This window comes from Lonchura striata, chromosome 8 (genome assembly GCF_050655825.1).
Source record: "Lonchura striata isolate lonStrDom1 chromosome 8, ASM5065582v1, whole genome shotgun sequence".
Taxonomy (NCBI): domain Eukaryota; kingdom Metazoa; phylum Chordata; class Aves; order Passeriformes; family Estrildidae; genus Lonchura; species Lonchura striata.
Genome location: NC_140710.1, coordinates 31,771,100 through 31,785,770, shown reverse-complemented (window position 1 = coordinate 31,785,770; position 14,671 = coordinate 31,771,100). Strand labels below are relative to the sequence as shown.

The 14,671-nt window shown below is 50.3% G+C and overlaps 1 protein-coding gene across 12 annotated transcripts in view; it reads right to left on the bottom strand.

Annotated features, from left to right (window-relative positions):
* Positions 1 to 231: 231 nt before the first annotated feature.
* Positions 232 to 14,671, bottom strand: part of PACS2 (phosphofurin acidic cluster sorting protein 2) — a 76,684-nt gene continuing 62,244 nt past the window's right edge. For all 12 annotated transcript variants that reach the window (XM_085586885.1, XM_085586880.1, XM_085586881.1 and 9 more), the window contains 5 exons: positions 12,643 to 12,685; positions 11,305 to 11,440; positions 8,008 to 8,234; positions 5,867 to 5,980; positions 232 to 4,931 (listed from right to left, as the gene is read on the bottom strand). In XM_085586885.1, the coding sequence (XP_085443011.1) occupies positions 4,813 to 4,931; positions 5,867 to 5,980; positions 8,008 to 8,234; positions 11,305 to 11,440; positions 12,643 to 12,685 (639 nt within the window). In that variant the 3' untranslated portion in view covers positions 232 to 4,812. The remainder of the gene's footprint in view (positions 4,932 to 5,866; positions 5,981 to 8,007; positions 8,235 to 11,304; positions 11,441 to 12,642; positions 12,686 to 14,671) is intronic.

Below are 14,671 nucleotides of genomic sequence, written 5' to 3'. Positions count from 1 at the left end.
AGTGCTGGAGGTGAGCAGATCCTTCTGGGAGAAAGGGCTGCAAAAACTACAGGAAGGCTCGGTGCTGGGAAGGATGCACCAATCCACCAGCTCTGCCCTGGAAGTGGCAGCTGGATAAATAACACAAGAGAACCACCACGGCAGAAAGCCATGCTGCTGCTTCCTCCTGCAAACAACTGCCCCTCACATGCCAGGGCAACCCCTGCTGAGAGACGACTCGGGGGACGGGTGTGTGCTTTCATGTCCAGTTTTATTAGTGTTGCATTAGTACCATAAAATAGTTGACGAGGTCAAGCATGTTGCAGTTTGTTCCAAAAAAAAGGCTATTTACATTTAATCTGTCTTCATAAAAAACAACCCTAGAACCCAAACAATACAACAATGAAACAGATGGACAGCTCGGGAATCTACAAAGTGGTAACGTCCCCTCTCACACCGCGCTGCGGACAAGCCTGGTGGCACACAGCCCCAGAATTCAGGTGCTTCCCATGGCTGGGGCACGTCCGCAGCCAGGCAGGCCACGCTCCGGCCACTGTCCCGCCAAGGCTCCAACCAGCAGCTGACTGGATGTGGCCCCAAAACACTGTTCTTCCTTAAGGAAACCAGCGACCTGCTGCTTTACAAGTTGGCACATCCCCTTCTGCCCCAGTCTGTCCCAAAGCACCAGAGTGATCCTTCTTGCAGGAGCCAGCCTGCCAGGAACATCTCCCATGAGAATACCATTGAAGAGGCTCCAGGAAACCTCTGGGAGGTGCTGCTGCTCATTTCTGGCCTTCTCCTGCCAGGTTAAACCCAGAGGGACTGTCACAATAAAATGCCACCGCTCAAATATCTGCTGAGATCAAGACCTCCCAGATGATAGGGACAGACACTGCACCCAACCTAACTTCCAGAAAGCTCCAGGGCTCCAAGCCCTGCATGGCACAACTGTCCTAATCCCAGTTTCCCAATCCCTTAGCATGCCAAGCAGCAGAAAAAGACCACTGGTTCTGCCGACTCTTGACATGACTTTCCTCTTAACTTTGGAGATTCCAGGTGCATCATCCTCTGCCCTGGCTCTCCAGTGCTCCTGCCAGCACACGCTGCTGGTGAGAAACATGACAGGGCCTTTGCTGCAATCACAGGTTAAGCACAGGGCAGTGTGGTTCCTGGCTGAGTGTGATGATTGAAAGCAAACAGGCACATCTTCTCAGCCCCAAAAACCTGCCAGCCACCTGCCCCTGCCCTCTCTGCAGGATAAAGCCAGAAGCTTTATCTTTTGTTCTAACTAAAGCAGCAAAACATAGCCAGAGACCACGGTTCTCCCCAAACTCATGTGTAATTCAAGAGGACTCTGCAGTTACCACTGCGATGTGATGTGACAATGAACCGGATGGGATCTGCAGCACGGAGCTGCAACAGCCACACGAGATGTCCCCGGCACCGCCAGCGTCACAGCAGAGCCAGCCCTGACTGAGTGCTGGCAGGGCTGAAGCCCAGCCTTTGTCTCCAGGAAACTCAAGCCAGAGGACCAGGAAGCACTCAGGGTGCAACACGATGCCACAAACCCCTTCCATCTTTCAGCTGCTCTCCAGAGCTGCTAAACTAGGTCAGCGTGGTGCAGCTCAACGTGGAGCCAGCCGCTCCCAGAGCTCACCCCCGAGCCAGCCGGGAGCCTTGCCCACAGCAGCTGGAAAAGAAACCAGAGCTCTGAGAAGCCACGGCCAGAGGGGCAGGAAAGACTGGCCCAGTGGGGGGCTGGGGTGAGCTCTGGGACCCAGAGAAAGAGACACCACCTTCAAAGCACCTCCTGGCCAGAGATCCACCCAGGTGCTGCCCACCCCAGGCCCTACCTTTGCCGTCAGACCACACAGCTCCAAAGCAAGCCTGACTTGGAGATAGCTCCCCTGCGTTTCGTCATTTGAGATGTTCCTTCCTTGCCCAAGCTCTCCAGAGCTGAACACAGAGAGGTGCTGTCTCTGCTCTAAGCCATCCTTCTGCACTCGCTGACATGGCCACAACCACCCAAGCCCACAGGCTGGCACAGCTCTGCAGGCACGGGCCTTCTGCTGGCCCAGGAACTTTTCCTCATCCCACAGTGGTGATCCTTCAAGTCAGTGGAGCTCACTCCCGGCAAGAAACTTCCCCAGAAACTGTGGGTAAGTGGGGAAACCTGAGATCAGTCATTCGTTCATGGGACCAGATCTAAAGCTCCTTCCCAAAGTAGTCTGAGCCATGTACTTTGACACTCATTTTTCTTAAGAGACAGAAACCTGTTTCTACTCCACACAGGGAAAGAAACAGCTGCACAAAGTGGCTCCACAGGAGAAACAACAGAGGCACAACAACCTGATCAGAGCTGTGCCACCAAATTTGCATGTCAGCCCTTGCCTCCTGGGCCAGGAAACACCACAGCCACCCCTGGGCGCACAGCTGCCCACAGGCAGGCCCAGCCTGCCACTGCTGGACTCCCTTTGGGATAACAAGGCTGAGGAGTCAGGATGTTTTCTTGCATGGAAGACGCAGTTCAGAGCAACAACAGCTTTCCACATGGGGGAAATCAAGCCTCAGGTGTACAGTCTCCTGATGAATTCACTTGTATAAAGTTAGAACAAAATACAAACCAACATGAAATGCAATGAGCAGAAGTGTTTCTCACACACGTACACACATACACACAGAGTACAGCAGGGCAACACACATTTGAAAGGCAGGACTCTGGAAACCCTGTCCTAGCTACCAGATTTTTTTCTTTACAGTAGGTTGAAATACAAAGAGGAGCACAGTGAAGGTTCTCCCCTCACTCCCCAGTAAACAAAGTTATTGCAGTCGGTCAGTCCAACCCACCTCTGCAGCAGCACCACCAGAGCTGCCCAGGCTGCACACAGCTGGAACCCAGCCCAATCATCCCTGTCACACCAGTGTGAGATTCGAGGGAGAAATCACACACTGACGAAACTCCTTTACAAAGCTTTTTTTTTTTTTTTTGATACAACAGCCTCAATAAAGATGTGATGTGCTTATACACCCTCTGCCATGCTGCCCGCTGCTAGGCAACGCTGTACAGCCCCAGAGCATCAGCTCAGGTCACCCAAAAATGTCAGCTGAGGGACACGACAACATCCCCACTACAGCCCAGCTTCTTCCACAGCCAGGAGCCAGCCTACAGCAGGCAGTAAGAACTAAGTATTGCAGCTAGACAGCGTGTCCTGCCCAGCAGCATGCCACCAGGCTGGGGACAGCGTCCTCCTCCCCACATGGTTTGAAGGGAATACTCAATCCCTGGCCACAGAGGTTGCCCTTGTGCTGGGAAAGGTTTCACAACGTCAGCTGGTGAAGCAGCCCAAGCTGCAACAGGCACAAGATGCAGCTCTCACCTCAGAACCTCCCCACCAGCAGAGCACACCACCAGTACCTGCCCTGGGGACCCGGGTGGTCCCCACACAGCGCAGGACCTGCTGTGCAGCACAAAGCCCGTTCCCTAAGCCTTTGGAAACCCAAGGGTAAGGGATCAGGGGAAAAAAAATAAGAAAACAGTTGAAAATAATCACTGCCTTAAGAGAGTGCCTTCTGAAAATGTTCACAGAGTCTAGCCTGCCCACAAGGGGGGGGGAACCCAAAAGGGCCCAACAGAAATTCTGTCCCTTACCCTGAAATGCCAGAGATGTCTGTTCTTCCACATGGCAACAACACCCTGCTCCCCATATTCCACCCACCACCTGACAGAGAAGCCCATGCCACCTCAGGTGTGCAGTGTGACACACGGGCAGGAAGGCAGCTGGACATGCAGAGTGCCTGGCTAGCTCCCAGTCCAGCCACTAGTGGTGCACCACTCCACAGAAAACAGCTCATCTTCCTGGGTTTGTGGGTTTTTTTTTGGCAAATTATTTTTTTTCCTGTTATTTTTCGTTTTTATTTTATTTTATATTTTTTTAGAAAGCATTAAAAAAAATCTGCAGCTGTTGAAAAAAATCCTTTCCCTTTCGAGGCTGGACCAAGTTTTATTGAAGGTAAATAATCAGTGTGAGTATGTCAATAGCAGCGACCCCACTGATATGGTGCCCCTCAGCAGCACAGCCAGCTGGGGAACACAGAGACTGGCCTGGTTTGGTCATTGTGAAAGACCTGGGACATGGGAGTTTCCTTACACTTAGTGTTTCCCTAATTCCTGTTCCTGCCCAACCCTCCTCAGGCACCGCTTCAGCACTAACACCTGCCTGTCCCTGTGGCAGGCTCCATGCTCCAAAGAGGATCTCCTCTCCAGACCTCCCTAACTCTGCAAGTGGATTTTTTTTCCACACCAGACAGTTGAACTCCCTCCAGACTCTCTGTTCTCTCATCCTTTGGCAGCAGGAAGAAAGACTGGCGATACTTTGCTCCTAGAAATACAGAGCAGGGGCCGAACGCACCTTAACACACACAATCTCCTGCAAAATCTGTTTGAGCTGATCCACGGCTCCCCCAGCCCACTCACACCAATGAGGTCTCAGGTTAATAAGCAGTGCAGTTAACTCAGCTATCTGCTCGTAAGTGGTAGGTGTTCTTGGGCAGGTTGCCTGCTCCTGCCAACTCCCCCACGACTTCACGTTGTCAGCACATCTATATTTAAGACTGGTTTGTTGGTTGGGTTTTTTTGCCTTTGTTTAAAGGGGTTTCCTTCCTTTGTAGTAAACTTAAGAGTTAATAGAAAAAAGTAATTCAAAAGTAATCCAAGCACATCTGTAATTAATTCTGCAGGAGAGGGCAGAGCGACGCGAGTCAGAGTTGGCACGCAGTTCCTGGCTCCTGGTGTGCAGTCCTTGGGATGGGCAAAGGTCCCTGCGCCGAGCACAGCTAGAAGTTGGATTTGGAGTGTCCAAATATGCAGATGGGAAAGTGCTTGACATGAGAGGACCACTGTGCTGCCAGCTGAAAGAACTTGACGTCGTTCCACTCCACCCCATCAATCAGGACTGCAGGGGAGGGTAAAAAGAGAGGAGAGTTAGAAAATGCTGAGGGGAAGTGGCCAGCCTGAGGCAGCTTTGCCAGAAGTCCCCCTGCAGTCGGCAGAGGGAGGCCTGGCCACGCTCAGCTGCTCTACCCCACTCAGCTGCACACACAGGAAGAAAGGCTGAGGAGCACACCAGGTTTGGGGAGAACAGTTCAGGTTGTTCCAGCATCACTCACTGACACCAGAGCTCCCCACACTGCTGATTTCAGCATCACCTGATCCGGCTTCTCAGATTTCCTAAGCACACCTCATTTTCTTTTCTGGGCAAATGTGCTCTTACAGAGATGGACATCAGTCTCCTCACTGGCACTCTCACCAGGACATCCACGTCTCCCAAAGAGGTGACACGTCCTGTGAGCACCCCTCATGCCTGCCAGTCTCACAGGAACCAGGCCAGGATGAAGGAGGTGACCCAAGCAGGTCCCTCTGTTGGGGATTACTAACTGAACAGGATACAAGGGTATTTTTGCTCCTGGATGCCCAGCTCCACTGACAGACACTCCAGGTCTGTTACAAGATGCATATACAGCTCCTGCTGTTACACGAGCATGTGCCAGCGTCCTGCCCAGAGGAGCAGCCACAATGTCACCACCTGCCACCAACCAACACTTGCACCAGATGTGCAAAAGAAGCAGGGGATGACAGAGAGGGGAATGGAGCCCTGTCCAACCCTTGTCCTCATCCAGAGCATTGACTCAGAGTTAGCTAAAGGTGGATTTTCCCACATCCCAGACCTATTAAAGCCTTCCCTCATGCTGGACACGCCAAAGCCAATTCCCCAGGAATATCCCACCATGCTGGCTCCAAGGCACAGGACAGGACACCAGCTCAGCCCTTTGCCTGGAGGACAATCACAGCACATGAGCCTTGCCCCAGCACCCAAAGGGATGCACTCACCACGCAGCATGTTCTGCTGATGTTTCGCTGTGCAAATCAACCTGCTGATTCCTTCAATACACTGGCTCTTTGACTCAACCTCCTTGTCCTTTGTTTTCTTGGGCAAAAACATCACTGAAAGAAACACAAACCAGCATAAAGTCAATCTGTGCCACTCATCTGTGCTGCACCGATTCTTGTTTGAGCTTTTGCATTTTAACATTCGTGTCTGAAAATTCTTACTCCTAAGATCCTCCCTTTTTGGTTGGAGTCTGTCAGTGCTGAGCACCATCACTGATGCCTGTGAGTATCTTATTCCTAAATGTCTTTATGTGAAGCCTTCCCAGCTCATAATCCTGACCACAAAGGGTACCTTCAGTAATTCCTGCTCTGTTGGGACACCATGCAGGGAAAACATCTGCATCTGCAGTGCCAGGCCTGCTGCACTGACTATGGCCCAACACAGCCTGGGCTGCACAAACACCTGGAGAGCAGAAAGGATTACAAAATGGGGCAGCTGGTGGGCAGGGAAGGCATAAGGAGAACTAAAAAGGGGTCCAGAAACTGTCCAAATGCATGAGCAAAGATGTACAAACTGTTTTCACAAAAGCTGGTGGTGTTGAACACCTCTGCTGCAGGCTGAGCCACCCCCAGGAAGGTTTGGAGTGTCTCAGGACTGCCTCTCCCAACAGCACAACACTTACTAAGGGTGTCACCAGGGCTGGCAGCTCCAGCACCAGCAGGGCTACAGCTGTGCTGGCCTGGCAGTGACCTGCAGGGTTGTGCAGCCATGTCCTGCAGCCCAGGAGGCCCTGCCAGCCTTCTCTAAGAGTCTGCTAGGAGTGACTCCCAGGTCCACAGGCAGAGGATGTTGTGAAGGACAAAATGTTAGCAGGCAAAATGTAAATGCAGAAGTGCCTTGCTACTTCCTTGAAAATAATTTGTTGCAGAGTTGTTCTCAATCTCTAAAATGTTTCACATAACCAAGGCTAGGAACAAATGCAAAATCACCGACAATATTCAAAATGCCATTTGTTAGCTTGTTTTGAGAAAATAAAGTCACAAGTTTAAGAGCAGGAGAGTATTTATCTTCTATTTCCTTCTGACCCACAAAGCATTCTGTGCAAAAGCATAAGAATTATAAAATCATAGAATTGCTGAGGTTGGAAAATATCTCCAGGGTCATTGAACTAAACTGCTAATCTAACATGTCAACTGCATCATTAAACCATGTCCCCAAGTGCCACATCTATACATCTTTTAAATACCTCCAAGCATGTAGGGATGGTGACTTCGCCACTGCCCTGAGCAGCCCCTTTTAGGGCTTCACAACCCTCTTGGTGAAGAAATTTTTCCTAATAGCTAATCTAAATCTCCCCTGCCAACCTTGAGGCTACTTCCTCATGCCTTGTCTCTCATTACCTGGGAGAAGAGACTGACTCCCACCTTGCTCCAAACTCCTTTCAGGTAGTGGTAGAGAATGATAAGGTCACCTCCAGCTTCCTTTCCTCTGGGCTGAACACCCCCAGTTCAGCTGCTCCTCCCAGGACTTTGCTCCAGGTTCTGAATCACCCCACTGGCTCCTGGTGCAGGAGGAGAGTGGGAGGCCCTAGACTCCAGTTCAGGGGGTACTCCTGCTGTGTCACCTCACAGGGCTCTGTGATGTTTGCTGAACTTTTGTTTTCCCTTACGCGCCTTTTTCATTCTCTGTGTCTCCTCTGAGCTAAAGGCTCATAGGATGGGGATATCATCCCAGAAAGTAAAGCTATCCCAAATTTCCAGCACACTGTCAGAAAGGAGGGGCTCATTTACCCTCACTGGTGGTTGGGGCACAAGATGCCTTTTATCTAATCCAATATCCCAAAACAGTACCAGCAGGCTCCCAAGGAACACAGGGAAACTGTCCATGCATGGCCTTCTGCATGTCTTTGCTCTGCTCCCACCTTTGCTCTTTTGGGCTATACCATCTTAGCTTCAGCCATCAGGGCGAACACATCCCCTTTCTATCTCATGCACAGGAACCACCCTTTCAAACCCTATCACTTTAAGCAGTCACTTCTCATCAACTGATTAGGATTTTGGGGATAAAAATAGGACTGAGGTGCTGTAATCCAAGTCAGGCAGCTCTAGAGCAGCAGGACAGGGACAGAAGGACACCTTACCTTTCTTGTTCTTTTCTTTTGTCACAACAGTCATGGACATGGTTGGCGTGGTGGCAATCTCGCCGCTGGCAGGTAACCTGCTGACCTGCAGGGACCGGAAAGTGCATTTCAGTGTGTTTTTGGTAGTAGAGGGGTCCTTCTTCTCCGGGTCTCTCTTCCTGTCCACGGGTGGAGCTGCAATCCAGTAATCCACCTGCAGGCCCATCAACTCAGCACCGAGGCCCTGGCTGGGAAACAAGAGGAGGTGGTGATTTCTGTGTGCCTCTCAGCAGAGTTTTGTCAGAGTGGCTGCATTGCTGGTCAGAGGATAAACAGCTGGCTCTTTGGGCAATCAGGCAGTGACATTTCATAGTGAGACTCAGCAATTACAGAAGCCCAAGAAGTCACCCCTGAGAGATGCAGCCTGGGTTCCACTGCACAGAACCTCAGTGAGCTGACACAAGCTGACCTGCTGCAGTCACAAGGGTGAGCAGTGGGAAAAGGGAGCCCACAAGCATTTTCCTTAGACAATGCTGAGTTCTGTGACACAGCAGCAAAGGCAGCTCCTGAGGTGACCCAGACTACTTCATCTTTCAGTGGGGAAAAGAGGTTGGAAGCACCTTGCTGCTGCCTCCCAAGCACTGGTGAGTGACTCTGTCCAGGCACAGTACTGCCAAAACCAACTCTCAGCTAGGGTGAACAAAGATTTGGCAGGTCTCTGAACATCAGGCACTCAGTTCCCAGTCTCCCTGACTTGCTTTTTGCCACTTGCTGGGGAATTCTACTGTTGGAAAAAAAATGTTCTGCCAGCCTCGTGACTTTTGCGAAACAACAGCAGATTTCAGGATATGCTCTGTTGTTGAAAAATCCTGTGCATCATGTGGTAGCAGCTGTGCATCACCAAAACATGCTTCCAGCCCTTTCTTGAGCTAGCAAAGGTAAGATGAGCTCCAGCTTTCCTGCCCCTGCCTCTCACTGATAACCCTGAGGAGAGCAGGGCTTCACCATTCAGCAGACCTACAAGTGACAGCCTATACTTCTTCCTACAAAGTGACAATCAGCTTTGAATAATACACAAGTACTAGACAAAAACCTAAATTTATCTACCAGTCTGTGTCCCCAGTTTGAGTAATGGCAGTTGTTAAGGAAGATAAATCTGTGATCCTGAATATGCATCCCTCTACACCACCCATCTAATAAGGAACTCAAGGTAAAACAAGGACTCTCCATCCTTACAGTCCTCTCAACAAATAATTTCCTTTTCTTTGCCATTTATTCAGCTAAAAGTCAGACTGCAAAGCAGAGTTCATCTCTGATCACTAAAAACAGGTTTTTGGCTCTCAGGGCAATATTCAGAAGTGAGACTCTTTAAGGATGATGCTTTGGAGATGCTGCTTTGAGTTGTAAGGCTCCTTTGCATCACATTTCTCAACTCAGTCATAAAGACACAGCATCCCAATGTTCACCAGGCCCAGGCAAGATTTTGTGTTCCTTTCCCTGTTAAATACATAGCTTAATCATTCAGTTTGGGTCACCCTCCAGCCCCTTCGTCATTTCTTGATGATTTTACCACACAGTATGAAACCAAAAAATACCAGATTCCTAGAGCTGGGGTGTCAGTTTCAGATTTATCACATCCATGGCTCACAGCTTTAATACCTTTTACTCTCGGGGGCACCAGTTTCCAAACCACTTCCACCTTTGGAAAATCCACACACAAAGCTCACACACAAGAATTCAGCTCTGCTCTCCAGAGCCTGCCCAGCCCCCAGCTCTTTGCACTGCCAGCCAGCAGCTGCTGGGGCACACAGGGCTCTGCTGCCATCAACCCACAGGGACACACCAGGAGGAGCCTGGGGAAATGAACCCCTGGCACAGGTGAATGGGCACTAACACCTTCCAGTGCTGAGCACCTAAACTGTCACTTTCCCACCTCCATTGCCTCGTGTTAAAAGGGAACTCTTAAGCCACTTTAAGAAGTCAGAGGTTAAAGGTTGCTGCAGGGAACCCTGGGGTGGAAAGAAAGGTCCTCATTCTGTCTCCAACAGGGACAGCAGGAGATGCTACTTAGAGAGCACATAAGCCCAGCCTCAGAGCATGGCCTGGCACTTCCACAGCCTGACAATCACAGGACTGGGGATGCTCGAGGGGAGGTCCCTGAAACATCCTTTAGTAGCCATTAATGGATCTGCTGGCTGTGAATTTGCCTGACCCCTCTTTGATCTGCTGATGCTGCTGCCACAGAAGCAGCAGAGGCAGACGTGGTCCCTTCCTCTCTCCTTTTTAATAACTGAGCTCTTGCAGTGTCTCTGTGTGCCCCCAGCTCTCGTGCCACAGCTTCAGAGCACTCCAGAATGGCTGGGCTTGGAAGAGACCTCTAGAGGTGATCCAGTCCAACCTCCCTGCCAAGGCAGGGTCACCTGGAGCAGGTGATGCAGGGATGCATCTAGGTGGGTTTGGGATGTCTCCACAGAGGGAGACTCCACAACCTCCCTGGGCACCTGTCCCAGTGCTCTGCCACCCTCTGCAAACCCAAACTCCCCTGACTTTGCACACCTTGAGTGGCTTATTGCCTTCCTATCCTCTCCTCTCCTAAACTGCAGAGTCCAAATGCTTCTAGTTTCCCCTTCTCACAAGACTTCCATGTTCCATTACAGGCTCAGGGGAGTTAACAAAATCAAGGGGAACTTCACCAAGTACCTCTGAGTATTAGAGCTGCACACACAAAGGGTTAGACAGCTACACCAACATTGTACACCAACATTTGTTGTGCAGCAACAAAATGAAGAGTCCGGGCCAGGGCAAGTCTTACTGGCAGCTTTCTAGGGGTTTCCTCCCTTCACCCCTAAAAATTTCAGCTAAACCAGAACTTAGTATTACCTATAGGTACAGTCCCCTTGCTGCTCAGATGTATTTCAGGCAGATGCATAGGAGCTGCAGTTCCACCTTACAACTGCCAGCATTACCCTCACAGAGAAAGTCATCAGCTCCTTCAAAAGTCACTCTGACCTTCCACTCACTTGGCCATTACAAACATAAGAATCATGAAGGATTAGCCTGGCACCCATGTGTACTTAGAGTCAGTAAATTTTTTGAATACATATCTTCCCAAGAGAATCCTGCCCTTGAGACATGCAGCCTTCCTACTCAGTGCAAAATCCCCCTGCCCTCCCCAGCCAGGACACAGTCACTCCAGAGCAAAAGAGGTGACAACTCCAAACGTCTGCTAGGGATGAAGAAAGAACTACAGGTTTTCCTCTGGAGCTCTCTGCCACATGTATGCCAGACAATGGAGATATGAGACAAAACATGGTTTACCTTGGGGAGGAGAAGCTGCCTGTAACAGATGGTGAGGAAGGGGGTGTGGGGGAGGCTTCTTTCACAGCAGGAGACACGGAAGGCGGGGTGGAAGAAAGGACAACGGAACTTGAGGGAGCTGCGTCATCAGAGTCACCTTAAAAAAAAGGAAGTCAAACTGTTTGTCTGGGTTTGTCTCACAGCACAGAACACTGGGATAAAACTCAATTTCCTTGTCCATGCTCCTGCTGCACAGGTTTTGTTCAGATTCAACCCAGAGGACAGCTGGCCCATCAGTTCTGACTGGCTGCACACTTCTGAGGGGCTCTGTCTGGGTCCAAGGCAGGCACAGATATTGCCATTCCTCACCCTCCTCCTTAGGCATCTGCTCTCCTAAGGTTTGCTCCCAGCTGACTTGGAGCCTCCTGCACAGCCCCAGCCCAGCCCACTGATCTCCTTCCTACAGGGAATCTCCCCCTGCAACCACTGCAGGGCAGCACCACTCTTGGAATCCAGCACCTCTGGGGGACCACAGGGATCTCCCCATTCCAGCTGCCTCCACCCTCCACAACCAAGGTTGCATCCCCTTCCTGTTGGCCCTTTAGGATGGTGGGAGCACTGTGGCAGCAAGGAGTGACCCACAGAAGGGCTGCCACCATGCACAAACCTATGTGTCACCCAGGCCACAAGAATCTGGGTTTGACAGTGAAGCAATACAAGAAACAATCCCAATACAAGGAAAACAATATTCCTGTGCATATAAAGGGGAAAAAATAAGTTCACATTGACAAAACAGAACCACTCCATGTCTGTGCATGTAAGCAGACAGTATCCTCCTGTATATCAGCTTTGCACTCCCTCAATAAAAAATAAATGGGTCTAAATAAATGGGTCTAAAATAAACGGGTCTAAAATCTAAAACTTCGGGCCTACCCTGAAGTTCCCAGGCACTGAGATCAATTTCATTCAGCAATTGAGCCTGCTCCAGGGAGACAAGCATGAACTTCTGATGAACTGCCTCCTCAGGCTGAAGCAGGAACCTCAAACAACTCTAACAGTGAATCCACCCCACTGACAACATTAGAGAAATGGTGTTTGCACAAACGTGAACGGAGAGCTTCCCTGGATGTAGGTGTGGGAATTTCAGCTGGCCTGAAGCTCCATGCAAAGTAATGAAGGAAAAAGCACCTCTCCCAAGAGAGAGGGCTCTCTTTCTGCAGACAAAGCACTGGGAGCTAATAAAATCCGATTCCGCCTCCCAGCCTCCAAGGCATCAGTGCTGGACGAGTCTGCTCAGCCTGTGAGGGCAGGATCCCACTGCTGCAGGACACAGAACACACACAACAAGATGCTCCTTACCCGATGTTGCAGAAGATTGTTCCACTATTCCAACCTTCACCACCTGAAGGGAGCAAAACAGAAGAATTCTATCAAAGAAGAGCCCCTGAACTTCAGGAACCCAAACCCCAGCACTGAGCTCATCTCTGCACTCTCCATGGCACTACCCCTGCAGTCAGAGTAGTTAAGGAGTCCTCTAAGAGCCAGGCAGGTCCTGGCAATGTCCAGCCAAGCAGTGCCAGCTCACAGCCCTTACCTAACTCACACAAAGAACAGCACAGACCCTGCAGAGCTGTCACAGACCTGCCCAGCTCTGCACAGCCCATCAGCTCCAAGCTATGCCAGCTACAGGGAGGAGAAGGGTCAGAATTATCCCATCAGCACTGCTTTGATATATCTGCTAATTACAGACATGCTGCTTCCATTGCTCAGGAGCAGCCACTTCCAGGGTGCAGCGTAGCTGGGGTTTGTTAGGAAACCACAGAAGCAACAAAGTGAAGTTTCTGATCAGAGTTATCTATTTTCTAAACAAGGGAAGCATCCAACAAAGAAGATAAAGCCCCTACCAAAGCCTCTGGAGGCAGACAGGGACAAACCACCACATGGACAGGTCAGAACGATCCAGACCACACTGTAATAAGGGCAAAATGTGTGTGGCCAATCACCACCCGGTACATCAAGATTAATGATAAATGTCACTGGCAATAGCTTGTGGAACAGAACATGCTGCAAACAAACTCCCAAGAACACACTGCCTAGAAAGATAAACTGGCCCTTGGTGATGTAAAAGCAGAGACCTTCTGCAGTGATAATCTGCTGTGGTACACAGGGATCATCACTCTTAAAACTGCAGAGAAGAGAGCCTTTTTAAGGTCCTTAAGAAACTTGTCTCCAGAGCTAATGTCTACCCTACACAAATGCTGACAAATGGAAAAGAGCTGCCAAGGGAGCTCAGTTCAATAAAAACTGCTTTAAAATGAGCAGTGATGTCACACAGGCTGTGTGGTTTGAAAATAGAAGGTCATTAAGTTCAGACACGACTATGAATGGACCACATCTCTAGGGAACACAATTCTGTAATATGGGGTCCAAACAAAGGAAAAAAAAAAGTTAACTCTTAGAAGCAAAACACTTTGCAGAGTTGTTTGGAGGGCAGGGAGACATATGCTCAACAGTAGATCTTGCAGAGTTGTCAGATTCTCTGGTGGATTCTCATTTAGCTCCAGTCTTGAAAAAGTCATCATGAATTCAGCAGTGTGTACATAGGCTCCCTGAGGGCTCACTGGCTTGGGAGAAGAAGGCTGCAGCTCAGTTTGGCTAGTCTCCACCCAAAGGGCAACAAATCAGGCTCTGGAGTGCAGCACCGATTTGTGTTAAATGCCAAGAGGATGTTCCACAAAGTGTCACTGGCTGTGAACAAGAGGAGCAGAGTTAAGGGAGGGACAAGCAACACAGAAAGCCACCTGCAGCCACCTTGATCTGCAAGCCAGGCAGGAAATCTCTTCTGGCCTTTTCCTCCTTGTTGGCCGACTGAAGAGGCTCAAGTTCAGACACATGGGAGGAACACAAGGTTAAACACTTTCCCTTCCCTCACTTGAGGAGGTGCATGAGAACACTGCAGTTCCAACAGGCCTGCATCCAGGAAAGCTGCAGCAGCCAGCCCCCTGTCCCTCCAGGAAGAGGCACAGCCTGTTAACTCTCCTGGCAACTGGCTGTCAGCCCAAGGCAGCCTGAGCCTGGCGTTTGTGCCTGTCTGGCCCCTTGTAAGGCTCCACTCCCACCACTTTGACCCAGTGGGCAGCATGGTACTGCCCTGCCCATTTCTGGGTCAGAGACTGCACAGTCCACCTCCAAGACACCAAGTTTTGCACCCCAAAAGCCAAGAGTGCAGCCAATATCAGGAGCTGCAAACCCAGGAGTCATTGGCTGCCTCTCTTTGTCCAACAGCTCTGAGCAGGCTGCAGGCCAAGCAAAGAGCCTCAGTGCTCATGTCCAGCCTCAGACTTTGTGAGACACCTGCAATTGGCCTTTCACTCTCTCCAGATGTGTT